This window comes from Rhamphochromis sp. 'chilingali' (assembly GCF_963969265.1).
Source record: "Rhamphochromis sp. 'chilingali' genome assembly, chromosome: 3".
NCBI lineage: Eukaryota > Metazoa > Chordata > Actinopteri > Cichliformes > Cichlidae > Rhamphochromis > Rhamphochromis sp. 'chilingali'.
The window spans coordinates 40,216,962-40,234,261 of record NC_137931.1 but is presented as its reverse complement, the minus strand read 5'-3'; the positions used below and the strand labels follow the sequence as shown (position 1 = coordinate 40,234,261).

General features: G+C 40.7%; 2 protein-coding genes across 4 annotated transcripts; both read right to left on the bottom strand.

Moving 5' to 3' along the window:
• Positions 1-1,008: 1,008 nt before the first annotated feature.
• caiap (CARD- and ANK-containing Inflammasome Adaptor Protein) lies at positions 1,009-7,106 on the bottom strand. 2 transcript variants are annotated; one of them, XM_080878305.1, is made up of 4 exons: positions 4,651-7,106; positions 4,353-4,536; positions 3,588-3,810; positions 1,009-3,505 (listed from the first exon to the last, which is right to left on the bottom strand). In XM_080878305.1, the coding sequence occupies exons 1-4, from the start codon at positions 5,861-5,863 to the stop codon at positions 2,756-2,758; spliced, it is 2,370 nt and encodes a 789-aa protein (XP_080734431.1). In that variant the 5' UTR covers positions 5,864-7,106; the 3' UTR covers positions 1,009-2,755. The 2 variants fall into 2 exon arrangements, with proteins under 2 accessions (XP_080734431.1, XP_080734432.1); XM_080878306.1 differs by having other exon boundaries at positions 4,353-4,482.
• Positions 7,107-8,975: 1,869 nt separating this feature from the next.
• Positions 8,976-10,738, bottom strand: jun (Jun proto-oncogene, AP-1 transcription factor subunit). Of its 2 annotated transcripts, XM_080878803.1 has the most exons (2): positions 10,537-10,738; positions 8,976-10,293 (listed from the first exon to the last, which is right to left on the bottom strand). In XM_080878803.1, exon 2 carries the CDS (start codon positions 10,240-10,242, stop codon positions 9,367-9,369), a length of 876 nt encoding a protein of 291 aa, XP_080734929.1. In that variant the 5' UTR covers positions 10,243-10,293; positions 10,537-10,738; the 3' UTR covers positions 8,976-9,366. The 2 variants fall into 2 exon arrangements, with proteins under 2 accessions (XP_080734929.1, XP_080734928.1); XM_080878802.1 differs by having other exon boundaries at positions 8,976-10,738.
• Between the last annotated feature and the right edge of the window lie 6,562 nt (positions 10,739-17,300).

Below are 17,300 nucleotides of genomic sequence, written 5' to 3'. Positions count from 1 at the left end.
TTTTAAATCAAATATTGGATCTGTATATGATGTGAAGTTATTTTTTTTCTATTGTGAAACATCCTTAAAAACAAACTAAGCTATATCACCTTTGGATTATTCAAATTCTCAGCAGTTTAGTGCAGGGTAAACAGGTTAGTTTGCCATATTGTGGTGAATCTATAGCACTGAGCTGTTCAAGGTGGGAGTTAGGATACATCAAGAGTAGCAGAAATGTATTTGAATGTAAGCTGATGATTAGATTCCTTCACTGAAGTTAACCCTTATACCAGCTGTATGCTGTCTTGTAAAGACAGTATAAACAGAATGCTGCCAGTGTTCGGGATGGAGCGCTGGCAACATAGCATGGGAAACGTGCTTACATCTAGCTGAATTCAGCTGTGCAAATCCACAAAAAGCAGCAGCATAACTGCAAAAAAACCTACTGGAGCTCGCATTAGAAATGATTGTGAGTTGTGATCCTTCCCCATGCTGAGCCACTAAAACTGCTCTCTCCCCACCTGTTCCCCACCTTCATCCCTGGCTGTAATCATTTTTCTGGCTCCCTCCGGGTACTCTGGCTTCCTCCCACCGTCCAAAGACATGCAGTTTGTGGGGATAGGTTAATTGATTAATCCAAATTGTCTATAGGTATGAAGGCGGGAGTGTGAGTGCGAATGGTTGTCTGTCTCTGTGTGTTAGCCCTGTGACAGACTGGTGACCTGTCCAGGGTGTACCCTGCCTCTTGCCCCATGACAGCTGGGATAGGCTCCAGTGAAAAGGATAAGCGGAAGCGAATGGATGGATATTATTTTATTATGTTACAGCATGAGGTTCAGTTAGCTTTGCACAAAGTTCTACAAAAGGGTACTTTTTACTTTCTTACTTTCAGTACATTTCAGAGCCTGAACTTCTTCTTTTTTTTACTTTTATTTGAGTAAATAAGTTGAATGAGTACTTCAGTACTATGACTGGAGTATTTTTCTTAACACAAGTATCTGTATTTTTACTGAAGTGAAGAACGCCCGTGTCACTTCTTGTGTCAACAACAAACCACTTGTTTTCAACAACAACCTAAAGTTGCAGATATCATAACACTTCCTTCCTGCTTTTTTTTTTTTTTTTTTTTTAGATTTAGAGATGGATTAATTTAGTGTCAGTAGAAAAAGAGTTAGGTATGCTTAAGTTATACCTACATAGCTTATATATTTTGATATAACAAAAATATCTTGGCATCAGAAACTAACATTTCCAAGCAGAAATAACTTCCAGGGGTTTGCATTACTGTCAACTATTAAGTTTAGTTCAACATTACTTATAGTGGACCAATTCGGCAGTCTTCAGGGAACTTTATGCTCCAAGCTAAACATGGTATACAGAGGAATACCCTCTATTCTCTTCCCTGGGTGGATGGGGGGAGCAGAAGCTAAACAAAATATCTATGGAGAAACAGCAAACATTACCAGATTAGAAAATGCACAAACTGTGCAAGGGACGAGAACCAAAGCTAAATTGTGTCATTTGCAAATAATATTCTCTAAAATTGGTTTGCTTCGACTCCATCAACCAATACAAATTATTTGAAAGGCAATAGATAGACTATTGTGACTTAAGTTAATCTTTTTTTATTATCTTAGATATTCTGCAGTCCTTTTCTAAAGGCCTCGGAGAGCTCTGTAGGTCTTGGCATCACACTACCCCAGACTCTCAGCAGCTTCACCAGCCTCTTCCTAAGGAGGCCCAAATCACTGGCACCTTATGAGGACCTTTGATTCATATTTCATTTAGCCCAAGTGCATGGGTGTACCAACTTTTTCATCACTAATTTTTCTTTTCTTCTCTTACTGCAAAAAGCTATTGCAAAATAAAATTAATATTTTTTTTGAGTTTGAGTCCCATTAAAGCTGGCTTGAACTAAACTTTAACAGTAGTAATGTGATGGTCTGAGGCTGCTTTACTGCTTCAGGACCTGAAAGACTTGCCCTAATTGATGGAACCATGTACCAGAACTCATTCTTGCTAAAGGGGACAATCATAGCTTCTGAGGCCAAAAGCTTGGGTTTTCCTATTACGTCAAATGATATTTTTATAGAGTATTGTTCAAGTAGGCCACCTCCATATACAGACATTAGACCTTTACTTGTCCAAAAAAAACAACAACAAACTGAAATAAAAATAAATAAATGGAGGAATAAAATCGTTATTCAGCTTGCCATGTGCTCTATTCTTATGAAGGATGTGGTTCAAAATAGCTGTCACCAAGCACTGCTGTCTTTCTGTGCTTGGAGTTTGACCCAACGCTTGCAAACCCAGGCTTGCATACAATTTGCATAACCTTTAAAGAGGATCTGCAAAGGTGTAAGCTGGGCTAGATGCTATCAACATACTTTCCTGTATGGTCGTTGAAGTGACTAACTCTAAAACCACAGGTGGGCAAAAAGAAGCAATGGTTAGATTTTTTTTAATGCTTCACCACAAAAAGGTATCAGTCAGCTTAGCCGAAGGTGTATTCGGTAGAAGGTGCTAGGAAAAGTCTGAGTTTCATTTTAATCTGGATGAAAGTAGAAGAGCAAAAAATAATCGACCTTTAGGTGCATGCCTAAGAATAAAATATGAACAGTTGACTGCAAGAATACATAGCAAACAGGAAGAAATACAATGAATCAAGAGCGATATATGCAAAACGAGAAAAATATAACCAAAAATAAGAGAAAGACACACACTAGAGAACAAGTTGCAAAGTGCTTGGATCAACATCGTTCACAAATTATGATGCTTACTTCATAAGAAACATCTTCCTCTTGAGTAAAATTGCAGTGTTCTCATGCTCTGGTGTGTGTTTAGTTTCTGCAACTTGCAATGGTGTCTTCCCTATATTATTTTTAGCCTGCAGATTGGCTTTATTCCTCCATCCTACATTTCCAGCTTGTCCCCAGTTTACAAGTATTTTCATTACTTTGTGGTGTCCACCACGTGCAGCACAGTGCAGAGGTGTGTCTTTATTGTGATCTGTAGCATTTATCTTGGCCCCAGCTTCCAGGAGCCGCAGAGCTACACTATCATGTCCCTTCTCAGCTGCAGCATGAAGTGGTGTTTTCCTCCATGCATTCCTGTCTTCAGTCCCCTTATTGTTGAGCGGCTGAAGAAGGGCTGTAACCACACTGACGTGCCCACCAGCTGCTGCGTAATGAAGAGGAGTGGAGCCATCCATGTCTCTAGCTCGCCTCTTTGCCCTGTGGGAAAGCAGTGAAATCGCCACGTCTACTTTTCCCTCCATAGCAGCCAGGTGGAGGGGAGTTTTTTTCTCATTATCAGTGGCATCTGGGTCAGCTTTGGCTGACAGCAGCAAGTCCACCACACAACTATCTACCTGGGAAAAGGCTGCCCAGTGCAGGGCTGTCCTCCCCAGCCGGTCTTTGACTCCAGGTTCTGCCTTGTTATGAAGAAGTTGGATCACTGTGTCTGTGTGACCCTGCATGCTGGCTATATGCAGAGGGGTCAGACCATCCTGGCCTACTACATTTACCTATAGCAATGACACACAACTTTGCATTAATATACTGAAAATCTACAGAACTGATAGCAACCGTTAATGCTTTGACAATTACCTGTGCTCCACCTTTTAACAGCAGACCAGTTATGTCAGGCCCATCACATTGAGCTGCCAGGTGGAGAGGGGTGTGGCCTTTAGCTCCCTTAATGTTTGGGTCCAGTCCTTTTTCTAGCAGTGTGTGCACTATGGGCTTGCTACCACTGCGAGCAGCCAAGTGCAATGCTGAAGAGAGGTCAGATAAAGTAGCATCCAGTTTTGCGTTTTTTGCTACGAGAACACTAGAATAAAAAAAGCCAAAATGTAAGATATTACATATTTGGCTTAGCTGCTAAAAAAAATACAGAAAAGGGACAGTTAAAATAGATGCATATGCTCTGCACCAAATATGTACAACACAACATAAATGATGATATATATAAAATTAGAAACAAACATGGAAAATACATATTTGTTATAGAAGGACAATGATGAGCATTTTGCCTTTTCTAAACCCATTTGTGTCATTGCGCCTGTACAGTCGTGATTTTATTCTGCTATTTGACTTGGACCAGCATCTGGTGCCACAAATATCTCACTGCTATTTTTTTTTTAACATATACATAAATTATATTTGTGAATATAAACATTTATGAGGCAGGGTGGATTTTATAAAGGTAGTTAGACAGTGTTCTTCTTATTCTAGTATGTTCTTTAAGTAAACTACATAATTACGTGATTCCCACAATGATATGATTGATTTTGTTGAAATGCTCTTGAGTGTGAGTGTGAAGGCCTACGGGGGCTACTTTATTGCCACTGAATTTATTTTGAAAGAGGTCACCTGAAGACTTCTGAGTGTCCCAGCTCAGCTGACAGTAGGAGAGGCGTATATCTGCGACCGTCGCGCATGTTCACATCTGCTCCACTGTCTATCAGTGCACTCACCGCACCATCAAAGTTCATTCGAACAGCTGAAAAGAGAGCAGAGCCCAGGGCATCTTTGTTCAGGACTCCTCTGGCATTAGCTGTGGTTTGAACAAAACTGACCGTGAGCTTGGATGTTTTGCAGGTTTATTCTGTATTTGTGTAACATCTCAAAAACAAAGCAATGAATTGAAATAGAACTGGACCAAACTCACCAAGCAACAGCTGGAGAATTGATTCTTGATGAAGATTAATGGCTTCATATATGACATCATAGTCAGCTTTAGCCCCTGCATTGAGAAGGACAGTCATTGTTTTCTCATTGCTCTCCTTGACCGCATAAAACAGAGCTGCTTTGTTATGGCTGTTTAAGGCATCAACAGTGGCCCCGCTCTGCAACAGCAACTCAGCCAACCTCCAATCATCTTCCATGGCAGCCATGTGCAGAAACATATTCTGTCTGTGACTTTCAGACTGCCTGGCTTCCTCCTCCTCCAGGAGTTTTACAGATTTCAGATGCCTATTTTCTGCTGCCAGGTGAATGGGAGTTTTGCCTTTCAAATCCAGAGTATGTATAGGGGCCCCAGCCTTCACTAGGGTCTTCATGAGCTCTGTGTGCCCTCTGCTGGCTGCTCTGTGAAGAGCTGTGTGGCCAGCGTCATTCTGGAGGTCCAATCTAGCCCCTTTTTGAATCAAGAGCTCAGCGATGGATAAATGCCCATTTTCTGCAGCTACATGTAATAGAGTTTCTTTGGAAGAATTGACAGTGTTGATATCACTGTCTTTTAACAGCTCCTCAAGTAATAAGAGATCCCCTTTTCTAGCAGCCATGTAAATGAGGCTTTCTGGTTTACTTTGAGCTGGTGTATGCTCTGATGTTGCAAGTACTATGGTACCACTTCCTTTCTTTGTAACACTAGATCCTTTTTTAATCCTTTTAGTATAAGTTCTCTGGGTTCCAGTTTGATTTGTTAATTTCCCCCCCCATTCACAATCTCTCTCCAGCAAATACCCAATCAGCTGTCTCCTGTTATCTTGAACTTGCTCGTTCATACTCCTTACATAGGTCTTGATTCGCTGGTATAGTTCAGGTTCTGCCAGCATAAGACACGGATGGAAGAATTTCCGACATGCTCGTTCACCTCTGGCCTCCAGGATGTCCAGGACCCTGGAGTTCTGATCTTTATGGGTCCTGATGGACAAAACAATAGATCTCCTTGCTGTTGTCATAACCCCCTCTGCAACCAAAAGATTCAGGAGATCCTCAGTATGTGAGATACCATAAACCAAATCCCTTCTCTTTGTCCGGATCACATCCACGGCATAAGGGTTCTTAGAATTTGATGCTGCATGGCTTTCAAAACCTTTGACATTATTCCACATTTTAAATTTGCAGGAAAATAAAAAAAATGTTCCTTCAGCCTTCATGCGCCACAGTTGTTAGAATTTGTTGTTCTGATTTCTGTTTGTGTATTTTGTACCATATTGCTTAGTAAAATACCCCGCCCATAGCAACTACAACAGACAGAAGCCTTTCACTGTACAGATTCAGCCGGCTCAACCTGACCTTTGTGCAATTACGTGGTCAAGTTTCCATTAGATGCAGTTAATTGTTTTATCTAGTAATAGCACTTCAATCCTCAATCACTGTGAAATTATTGTATTAGTATTGTATTAGTAAGAGGTGACAAGAATAATAGCTGTGTAAAAATAACATTGTTTTGCATGTTTGTGAAAGCGATAAAATAGATAATGGTGTGTGGGGGAGAAGAAAGATTCTCCCTTATGTCTGAATCACTCTTGGCCTAAATGTCAAAATCGGTTTGATATATAATAATGACAACTTTTGATTTCCTTTTATCATTTGATGAAGAGATATAGAGCTATTAATAATATTTATGAGTAAAATTAGCAGAAGTTTTATACCCTGAAAGAAACTCCCCCAATACAAGTACAGTTAGACTTTATGCAGCAGAATGCTGCTGCATAAAGTCTCATGGAGACAGTCTAACAGTATTTATTAGCATGAAGCAGCATGTTTTTGTATAACAATCCATTTTATTTTATAGATTAGATGCGTAAATTAAAGACTCTATAGTGTGACTAAGGGAGTGGCTGAAGCCTGTACTATAATGCAAACATTTGCGAAGTAACTTTAACTTTCAAATACATGTAAACTTCTTTAGTAAAAATATACATATGCCCCCTTTGAATGTGGGGAAGTTTAGGTATAAAATAGCCTGGATACCAAGCAACTAGATCGATCAACATATTATTTCTGTTCTATTGTTCCTATTATCATTTATGTGAGCTGTTAGTGAACTATTCTACAGAATGCGGATTTTGTTAAAGAACGTTTGTTTTTATTATGATCTCCTGATATTTAACATCTAGACGTCTGCTTTTAGTCGCCCTTGGAGTCATTTGATGGATTTGCCTGTTTAATTAAGTCCGGTCTATTCTTTAGATTACGTCTCAGGACACATCGTATTATGCAAAGAGGAGATTATGTAGTCAGTCGATTCACTTCCCGTAATAAACGCCTCCTCGGTCCTGACGTGGGTCTTCCGAGCGTTCCCTCTCCTTATATGGCAGGGGAGGGCACTGCTTTCCGGAATGATGTCACAATGCCCCAAGTTTGAGAAATCAGAGCAGATTTGTAGAGAAATCGGGATTCCTGAAGGAATAATTAAAGGGAAAGGGAGAAAAGTGTCTATTTGGATATGTCTCCCACAGAGATTGTCTCTATTAAGGAAAAATAATACAAACAATTAAAACAAAGACAACACCTGAATTCCCTTATTTGACGTGTTCAAACAGGTTGTGTTATAAAGATATTTGATGTTTGTTTGTATATAAAAGAATTAAAAAGCAAACAAAAAATAAAATCGGAAAATATAAAGATTGAAAAGAAAGAGAACATTTAATATTCTGTCAGCCTTAGCATCACAGTGTGTCAGAGACTTCGTTAGGTTTTCAGTCAACAACCCGTTCTGTTTTATTTACACTCTATATGACAGTCTCTATTAATTTCCACAAAAATTAATATCTGATAACCCGATATAAATTGCAACAGATCTGTGGAGATTTCGAGCACTTCAGGCAATTTCACCGGTAATCCACCCCAATGTATGTCGCCCTCCAGTGTTTCATTAAGAGCAGCACACGTGCTGATGTCCAGCAGTATTTGAAAGCCCACTCCTTTTATCTGCTGTAGGCCACGCCTGAGCTGCACCTGCTGCGTAAGCATGAACGAGACTCACTTTAATTGCTGGGTTTAGTGAAGACATCAAGAAAAAAAATTTACGCCTGTTTTTTTATAAGTGAAAAATTTGACCCCCCCCCAAAAAAAAGAAAATCCCAATTTATTTCAAAAGTGCTCATAACATATTTATAGGCCCACATTGCTGTACCGTAAATAAGTTAAAGAATATTCAGCACTTTGAGATACTGAGCTCCAGGCTTGTATTTTCTTTTTTCTTGTGGTTAAAGCCATCACCACAAAGCCTTTGTTTGGGTTATTGTTTGTTCTTTTAGCTGGTACTGACTGAAAGATGACTATGTGATTAAAAAAAAAGACTCACCATATATATACATAATCCCACCAAGCCACAGTTTATTGTATTAATTTATCCCATACAGAGATTTGCACTTCAGAACCTAACACTTCTTTTTTTTCTTTGACATGCTGAAACCTTTTTGAATACTTACAAAAGGACAGAGCAATGGTGAATAACTGAATGATGAAATAGCAAGGGAGATGTCGTATTAATCAAATCAGTTCCAGATTTCTTAATTAAGGGTTGCACACCTTAGCCTATTGTGACTGAGTGTTACATGATGTGAAAATGTTACTTATTGCTCAAAGCAATGGGAGACTTTATAGGGCAGTTACACTTTTCTTCTTCTGAGCCTGTGTGAGCTGAGACACAAAAGTGGAGATCGCAAACTCTACAACCCCAATTTGCAGAACTGGCCTCCATCAGGAGTAAGTGAGCCCGGCCTGCCAGCTGAAACACAATCACTCAGCTTCAATCAATACCAGTACTAATGGAATTTAGCTTGAGGTACTCAGCACTAGCAGCTCTTACAACATGTTGCAACATGTTTTATTGTTTGACTTCTTCGTGGCACACCCACTTTTTATGTCACACTCTTACAAGTACACAGAGGCGATGTTGCTTCATTTTATCTGGTTTATTTTCTTAAATATTGATTAATTGCTTAAGTGCTCAGAAAACAAACATAAAAAATTATACAGTATTCTTATTACAAATGGTAAACATAAGTACTCCAAGTTGATCTTATATACATATAACAATGAGTGAAACCCCATTAACAGCTTTAGAAAAAAACAAGTAAATCTTGAAGCTTTTCTAACTTAATTTCTTACAATTAAGAAAAAAATGTACATTGTACTTTAACTCATGAGTCAGGCAGCATTTGTTGCAACTTTTCAGCCGTTTAGAGTTGACCAACACGCCTAAAAAGTGAGGCCATTAATTATGGCTACAGCAAGAAAAGTCTGTATTGCGTGTGATTTAAAAAAAAAAAAAATCCTCTAATACTGAGTTTTTCCATTGATGGTCATGATGAAGTCCATGCAGGGCTCGGTGTAAATCAAGAAAACGTCAGTCCTGTCCAGTTCTGTAAAGAAAAACAGCACGACACAGAAACAGAAGGGGTTTCTGCCTGTTGCCATGTCCCTTCTGGTTCATGGCTATTGTCACAGTCCTGAGCCCATCTCTAGGACGCGCCACTGGGGAGCGCGTGGCACTCAGTTTGGTACCGTCCCCGGTCCCGCCAGTGTCGCGCCACATCATCCCAAATACCGGAACGATTTCGGGAGTCGCAGACACTCACTACCACAGGAAGCGTCCTATTCTTTCAACTACAGTCTTTTCTCTCTCTCCTCTGTCGCTGACACCACCTCAGAAGGTCTGGAGCTGCTGCGTTAACATAAGCTGGCACCCGCTGTTTACGTGGTTCATCACCTTCTGCTTCAGCTGGGCCACCTGCTCGCGCAACATGTTGGCGGTGGATGCGAGCTCGGAGTTCTGTGACTTTAGGGTCTTCACTTTCTCCTCCAGCCTTGAGATCCGCTCCAGCTTCCTCTTCCGGCATTTGGAGGCAGCGATGCGGTTTCTCATCCGCTTTCTCTCAGCCTTGATGCGCTCCTGACTCTCCATATCGATTGGAGAAAGAGGAGGGGTCTCCCCTGGCATCTCGGGCACGGTTTGGGGCTCCTCTTTGAGCGCAGTGAGCCGGGGGAGCTGGGCAGGGGAAGGCTGGCCGTAGATGGGAAGCTGAGGCGGGGCAGCAGAGAAGGACATAGTGGGGGCTGAGGTGGTGTAGTTTGGTGCCGACACGGTACTGATGGCCGGGTTGAAAGTGTTCAAGTCCTCATAAACCGGCGACTCAGAGCGCATGGCAGCATTGTTGTTGTATACGGTGGCACCGGCAACAGATGAAACAGGCGGCAGCGCAGTGTTGACAGTTGCCGGTGGAGTCGAGGTGACACTCACGTTTGTTGTGCCCGGCATGTTCTGGTGGTGGAGCTCAGCCAGGGCGCGCACAAACCCCTCCGCGAAGCCCTCCTGCTCGTCAGTGACATTCTTGGGGCACAGGAACTGGGTCGGGGTCGGCGTGGTGGTGATGAGTCCGTTGCTGGACTGGATGATCAGCCTCTCCAGCTCCGGAGAGGCCAGCTTCAGCAAACCCACGTCGGGGGAGGTGAGGATGTCGCCAGCTTTGGCGCGGAGGTGAGGTTTCAGAGCGCTCGGCGGGTCGGTGAGGTTCAGTGTCATGTTGTGTTTCAGCGCTTTGGGGTTGCTGTATCCGTAGCCGGCGTTGTCGTGCTGGGAGAAAGCGTTGAGTGAGTCGTCATAGAAAGTAGTTTCCATCTTGGTATACATAGAAGAAAAAATAAAACAAAAACCGAATGTAGCTACACAGTCTTCTACAAAAACAGCTTTCCGTCCCCCCTTCTCTTCTTCCTGGTTACCGAGGAGGAAAACACTGGTTTCCAAACGTCCTCTCTGTGCGTAAAAACTTCCAAACTTTGAGAGCGCACTTTTCTCGACACAGGAATCAGAACTTACTTCTTTCACCAAGCGATGGTCGGTTGTTCTATGTTGAGTGGAAATTGTTCACAAAGCTTTTGTCAAAGTATCCAGACTTATATTGAGTCCGTGAATGAAAAGCGCCTCGCGGCTCTAACTTTTCCTGTCAGCCACCGAGCGTCTCCGGTGTGCTCACCGCTTGCGTGTGTGTATACTCTGAGCGGTCCAGCGTGGAGGCAAACCTTATCTGCTGCCGCTGCCTCTCTAAAAATAACCATGATGTCATGACGGGGCTCTCCCATTGGCTGAGGGGCGTGTCTCTGAGGCGGGGCTGAGTCCTCCGATAAGGCGCGTTGCCTAGACGACCACCACCCAGAAGATTCTTAATCTCGCGGTGGATTGTGGGATGAGGTAATGCTGTAAAGGAGAACGTAAGCGCGCTGCATTGTGGGATGACGTATTGTTTTTGAATATTTGGTTACCCGCTTTACTGTCAGTGGCGGGACAGGCAGCGATCAGAGCAGCGCGTCCAGACCTCAGTCTCTCTTATTACGATGATTTTGTTGTGAACCAGCCCAAATACTCATCTGCTAACTTTTACTGTTACTTTTATTTATGCCTTTTTTTTATTTGCTTAAAGTTTTTTGCACACATGGAAGCTTTTCATTTAGTCGTTTAGAACCACGCGAAAGTAAAAATAAATCATAATATATGATGAATTTCATCAGGCTAAACTTTTCAAAGTTTCTATGACTTTAAAATAGATGATACTATGTGGAGAAGTGATATTTTCCTTCAACACTCAAACTGCTTGAAATTAAATACTTGTCTTTTTATATAGGGTAAGAAAGGTGTATGCACTCAGTAATAGCTCTGGTTTACTAATAATGATAAAGAATATATTGCTGAATTTGAGACAAAAAAATCAAAGTTACACCTGACTCATAATATTTTGTAGCAGGCCTGTATTTGTTTCTTGTTTTTATCAGTTTGTAGAGTTTTATTTAATTTTATCTATGTTACTTTATAAAAGTAAATAAATTGTTTAAAAAATAATAAAATAGGGTGGCTTTAAAGTGTTATATATAGATTATTATTATTATTATTTTTATTTTATTTTATTTTTTACAAATTGAACTCTTTTTATTGCAGGTTTCTTTGTAATTAACCTAATTTCTTTTGTTTTTGTTTAAGTAAAACATGGATAATTCTGAAAACTTACAGATGAAATCACCGAAACCCTTTTTGTATGAACAAATTACAGCTTATTTTTCCATGTATATGCAGACTTGCGATGGAAAGTCTTTGTGACGTTTTACTTATTGGTCTCGGAATATTATGGTGGTCTTGGGTTGGTGGTCCCATATAATTTGTCTTACCTAGCACATAGACACACCCTGCATTTCCTTGTGACTGTACTGTGTACGGTAAATGCTGAGGGAGTTAAAATTTGACACCTAAGAAAGGTTAATATAAACACAGACATATTTAGTCACAATCCACCTAGCACTGCACATTCTGGGTGGATTGGCATCAACCAGTAGTCTGACATTTCAAGACAACTGTCTGTTGATTCAGTCATCAAGAGACATGTTTTAATCAAGTCTCTTGCTTCTGCAAAGACGGCACACTGCAAAGCCATATTTAAGACCTTTTATTTCTGCTAAAACTGCAAGTTGTTAAAGAGATCTACAGACGTCTGTTTGTTCTCATAAAGAGCAAGTATATGTCCTATTATCTGTGTCAGGGTGTGTAATTAGTGCAGTACACTCCATTGTCCCATGGCCCTTGGTCAGAAATCAAGCTGGTTTAATGGCAGGAGGTTAACTGGTGTGTCTTATGTGTCTCCCCCACACTCCCACTGTCTGGGTCATCCACTGCCCTGCCAGCTTTACTGCACACTCTCTCCAGCACATCCAGTCTAAATATGTCCCCCTTGTGTGACAAGTAAATCAGTCCCCTGGCGCTAGCTGGCTCAGAGAGGCACCTAAGGAGGCTGAACTGGATCATAAAAAACCACCACCGTCTGACTTTTTATGGCTGCTAATGTTGTCTTTATGTACTGTTGTATGTGTCAAACTCGGGCTATTAATAAAGTCAAATATAATCTGATCTAACTGGTTGGCTTAACAGATCTTATTTTGTTTCAGTTATGAGACAAATTGCTTTTCTTTAAGGCGACGGGACACATTAGGAAACGCTTAAGATGAGTTTTGCAAAGTAAATTTATGCAGTGTTTCCTATTATGTTACGTTCTGTCAGTTTCATTCACTGTTTTGTAGTTTCATAACAATCACTCTAGTAACAAAATAAGAGGAAGCAGAATATGTACGAGTTCTTTAGATGCCTGCTTACGATGTTCAACCAGCACATTCTGAAATATTTATCCATCTTTGCTCATTAATCTATTCATGACTTCTTTTCATTTAAATTAAAGCACACACACACACAAAAGAAATCAGTGTTCTTGTGGTCGCCACCAGACAGCAGGGATCCATGTGTATGGCTTCACCCATTGTCCTGAATAGACGAATTAAGTTAAGGCAAAACATATGATGTCATTTAAAGTTATTATCTCATTTAAATTAAAGTGCTTTTAAGAGTCAAATCCCATGGCAAAAGTCAGGCCTTGGTGAATTCTGTTTTATATACTTTCAAATGGTGTTTAATACAGAACCCTTAAATGCTTCAATATGACTGAAGCCTGGATGAATGAATTGGGCCTGCTTTTCTTCCCTGGTTGCCATGCATAAAAAGTTATAAAGGGGTAACCACAGCATGGTAGTTTGCCAAAGTGATTTTCTGTGCAGGAACGTAATTGGCTGTTCCCGGACCTGGACATTTAGGCAGCAGTGGATGCAAACATCAAGTAGCCATAATGGTAACCATAAAAAATATATAATGTTTGACCTGTAATTTTTACATGCACTTTTGCAGTCATTGTTGAGCATATTTAAAGATTAACATCCACAGTTTCTTATATGATTTTCCTCATGCTCACTAAAAGAATACATGAATATGTTAATAAGTAAATTTAAAAAAGAAAAAGAAGCAAAACAAAACAGAGGTCATCAACATTTTTAAGTGAAAAAAAAATAGGATGTCATCGTAATATTTAATCCAGATGTGAAAACAAAAACAGATGTTTATTTATAGGACAGATTTTACAGAAACACTTTGTTTTATATGCAACACAAAGGCCAGAGACACTTTCCTGGCTGCTTCTGGGGTTTATTTTCAAGATAAAGAATCAACACTGTCACACAAACATGTTTTTTTTTGTTGGTTTTTTTTTTTGTCTTTCTTAGTGCTTTGTTCCTGCTCAGCTGCATCCTGTCCCGAAGTGGTACAATTGTGCCTTCTAAGTTGCCTCGTCTTTCCTCTGGTTAACTAACCCTTGCTGCTTGCTCAACATTTGTGTATTTTATCATAACCTTTTCCTCTCCGGCCTTTCATTCGTATGTTTCACCCCCTACATTCTTACGGTACCTCTGCGCTGTTTTCCCTCTGGACTGGATCACAGATGTCCTCCTCACGTATCCCCCCACACTTTGCTTTTCTCTTATCATTCTCATCCTCCTCTCTCACTCTTTCTCTCGTCTCACTCCTATCAGTGGCCAACCAGGCAGCAGGATTTCCCCTGTGATGGAAACAGGCTGTGGCCTAATTGTATTGTTACAGCAGCTCATTTCAGTAAAATCTCAGACTGCTCTCCGTGTTTGTGTTGGTATCAGTAGCTTAAACTGAAACACTGGCCAAAGCACCACACAGTGAGAAAGAAAAGCACAAGTGCAAAAGCAGTGAAACGTTTTAGAAACTTTTGCTCTTTACGTCAAACTGGGCATCCCTCGAGATTTGCAGGGTGAGTGAGAGACAAACTGTTGAAGCGTTTGAGACAGTGCACACACACAATGGTCTTACGCTGTGAGAACAATTGTTGTTTCAGCTGCTATGTGACGGAAAAAAGCACCCAGCTGTGGCGATTGTGTGTGTCCTGCTGGACTGTAAGCAAGCTCGCACATTCGGCGTATGTGTGTAAATGTCTGGGTCTGTAGACTGAGGCCATCATAACACCTGAACCACACAATTAGAGTGCAGTAAAAGTGCACAAAAACACTGATCAAGCAGATAAATCAGTTGATAAACATGCAGATGAAAAGGAAAGCTAAACTTTAGATCCAAATGGCTGAAATATTCAGCTGAAAGTAATGGATTAAAGAAAGAGCAAGCATTTGCTTTAGAGTACAGATCCAGCTCTGGAGACTCCATGTGGTAGTACTCTCAAATGGACCCGGTTTACAAAGGAACTGAAGTTAAAAATGATCACAATTAAAATATTTCATGCACAGTTTCTTTGGGATTTTGAGGATCATGTCAGAAACTTTAGCTTATACTTCTTGAGAAAGTCATTTACTTTATTTTAAGGTATGTTTAGGATCTGTATGTTGTTTTAGAAGCCATTCTATTCAGCTTTTACATGCATTGTGATGTTTGCCTCCAGGATTTGCTGTGGATTAATTTAATCCTTCCATTCCATGCTACTGACTGCACGATCCATGCAGCCCTGTCCTCGGGATTTGAAAAGGTGTTGCTTTTATACATTTCCGCACCCCTTTTCCCTCAAAACACATTTGCGTTCATTGCACGCCCTCTGAAATTTCATTTTACCATCATCAGTCTACAGGACTGTTTTTCAGAATGCATCAGGTTTGTTTAGACTTTTATTTGCAGAAGTCTGGATGGAGAATTTTGGGTTGTGGATAGTGGAAAGTTTTTCTTCTGATGATTCTTCCATGAAGGTGGCACTCTATTTGTGCAGGTGTCGCTGCTCGGCAGAACTGTGCACCACCACCACAGAGTCTGCTAAATGTTCCTGAGGGGCTTACTGCTGTCAAATGGGTGCTCTGACTTTTTTTTTAAGACGTCAACTTGACCTCCACTGTTTCGTGTTTGCATTATGAACTGAGGAACCAGTGTCCTAAAAATATGTTGCTTCAGCTCTTCTGGTTTACCGGCATCAGTTATTTAGTCAGTTTAATTTTGTGAGGCTTAGAGGAGTCTCGACGGTGATAGTTAGGCAGACACAGCATATAGTTGAGGACACACCGTATTTGGAAGGCTTTGAAATTTGCTTCGCCTGGACTTTTTTAAATGATAACTGTGAACAGATCATAGCCCAAAACAAGCCATTCAAAGTTTGAGATCTTGCTAAAAAATTTCAGAGAGATAAAATTTTCTCAGGACCTTTCCCCTTAATGATACACCAATTTTGGTAAATATGTTGAAAAGAAGGTCTGAATTCTGACTTTGGGTCATTTGGGGAAAAAAGGTTAATCTTTTATTTACATAATTGTTCAAAGTAACACAATTTCTAGTTTTGGTTTCCAAATTTTGCAATGCACATGGATGCTTAATTGTTAGATTAGACGTAACTGAGTGAATTTGAAAAATAGATCAACTTGAGCTATTTAAGTTTATGTTATCTGTCACAAGGATGCCAACCGCTAATTTACTGGTTTAAGAGTGGACAAACTTCACTACAAAGTTTAAACTGAACCGAGGCTCTGAGACAAAAACAGTGGCACAGTTCATCATCCATAACAATGTCATTTTCCCCCTCATGCTCTCCTTTGTTAGCCTCTGCGTCTTTATCCTAGAAAAGATCTCCCCCCCCCCACCCCCCTCCTTGCTTTTTTTTAACCACCATTTGAGAATTATGTTGGGTGCATGCACACTTTCACGTGGACCCATCTTTACACATGCTCATAGCTCTTACACGGTAATAAGATACCGTAGCAGCAATTTTTATAATGAAAGAGGAAAGACAGTGCTAAATGACAAATGTCCCTCTTTCCTTTCTAGATTTACAACATGGAGTAAAGGAAGGAATCATTGTGTTTGATTATTACACACACTCAGACACACATTGAATCTCCCAGATTGATGTCTCTTTGTTCTGCCCTTCCCTGAGTGTACAATGACTGTTTGATGCCGGACTTTGACGGGGATTTTTAAGGCGCCGTTTTAATTAATTTGCTCGTAAAATCAACACGATTCCCAGCAGCCTCTCTGGCACCCTCACACTCAAAGGACTTTATTAGCTTAGCCAATTAATCGTCGCTAACTACCCTGACTAATCACATCTTAGATTTATTGGTCAGAATCATATGGAATATCGATTGGCTCTCCCTCATTTTGACCCTTTCAGATCACTGTAACTCACTCACAAGTGTGCGATGACGTCATTGGGTGAGGGTGGGCACACTGCAGGTTCTCAGAGTTGACTTTTTCTTTACAGTTGCTCTTTTACCACGGCCAAAGCAAAAGAACAACTCCAGTGAAAGGGTTACATACTGAGATTTGTATGTTTGTAGGGGTGCTTGTCTGTATTCATTTTTATTTGTTGTCTCAGAGTAATTCAATCTATGAGAGTGAGCCTGGGCCTCATTATGTAAATTAAATAACCTCATCTAAAAAGAAAGGCAGAGTGAGCCGCAGCAGGTCTCTTTCATTTTCTCTCCACGCACGTTTACACACGCACACACACAGACCAAAAAAAGGGCTTTTTGGTACTGTATTATTAGGTTGTGTGCAAATGTGCAGTGTGTGCCTTTGTGTATACTCTTGGGGACCTGTATGAGTCCTCAGCTGGCTCTGTTTGGCCTGTAACAGGGAGGTGAGTGTGTGAGTGTGTCACCAGGGAAAATGATCGATAGCTATTAAAACCCACCAGTGCCTCAGTCCAGATGGAGCACTATTAGTGTGTGTCCGTGTCCATGTCTGTGTCTGTGTGTGAGCCTTTT

What these genes read in the sequence shown, in the direction of transcription:
- caiap (XM_080878305.1), bottom strand. Translation starts at nt 5,863, where the DNA reads ATGAAGGCTGAAGGAACATTTTTTTTATTTTCCTGCAAATTTAAAATG. An exon ending in AATTCTCCAGCTGTTGCTTG is followed by an intron (nt 4,537 to 4,650) that starts GTGAGTTTGGTC and finishes TTCAAACCACAG; the next exon opens with CTAATGCCAGAGGAGTCCTG. An exon ending in GGACACTCAGAAGTCTTCAG is followed by an intron (nt 3,811 to 4,352) that starts GTGACCTCTTTC and finishes TTTTTATTCTAG; the next exon opens with TGTTCTCGTAGCAAAAAACG.
- jun (XM_080878802.1), bottom strand. Translation starts at nt 10,350, where the DNA reads ATGTATACCAAGATGGAAACTACTTTCTATGACGACTCACTCAACGCT.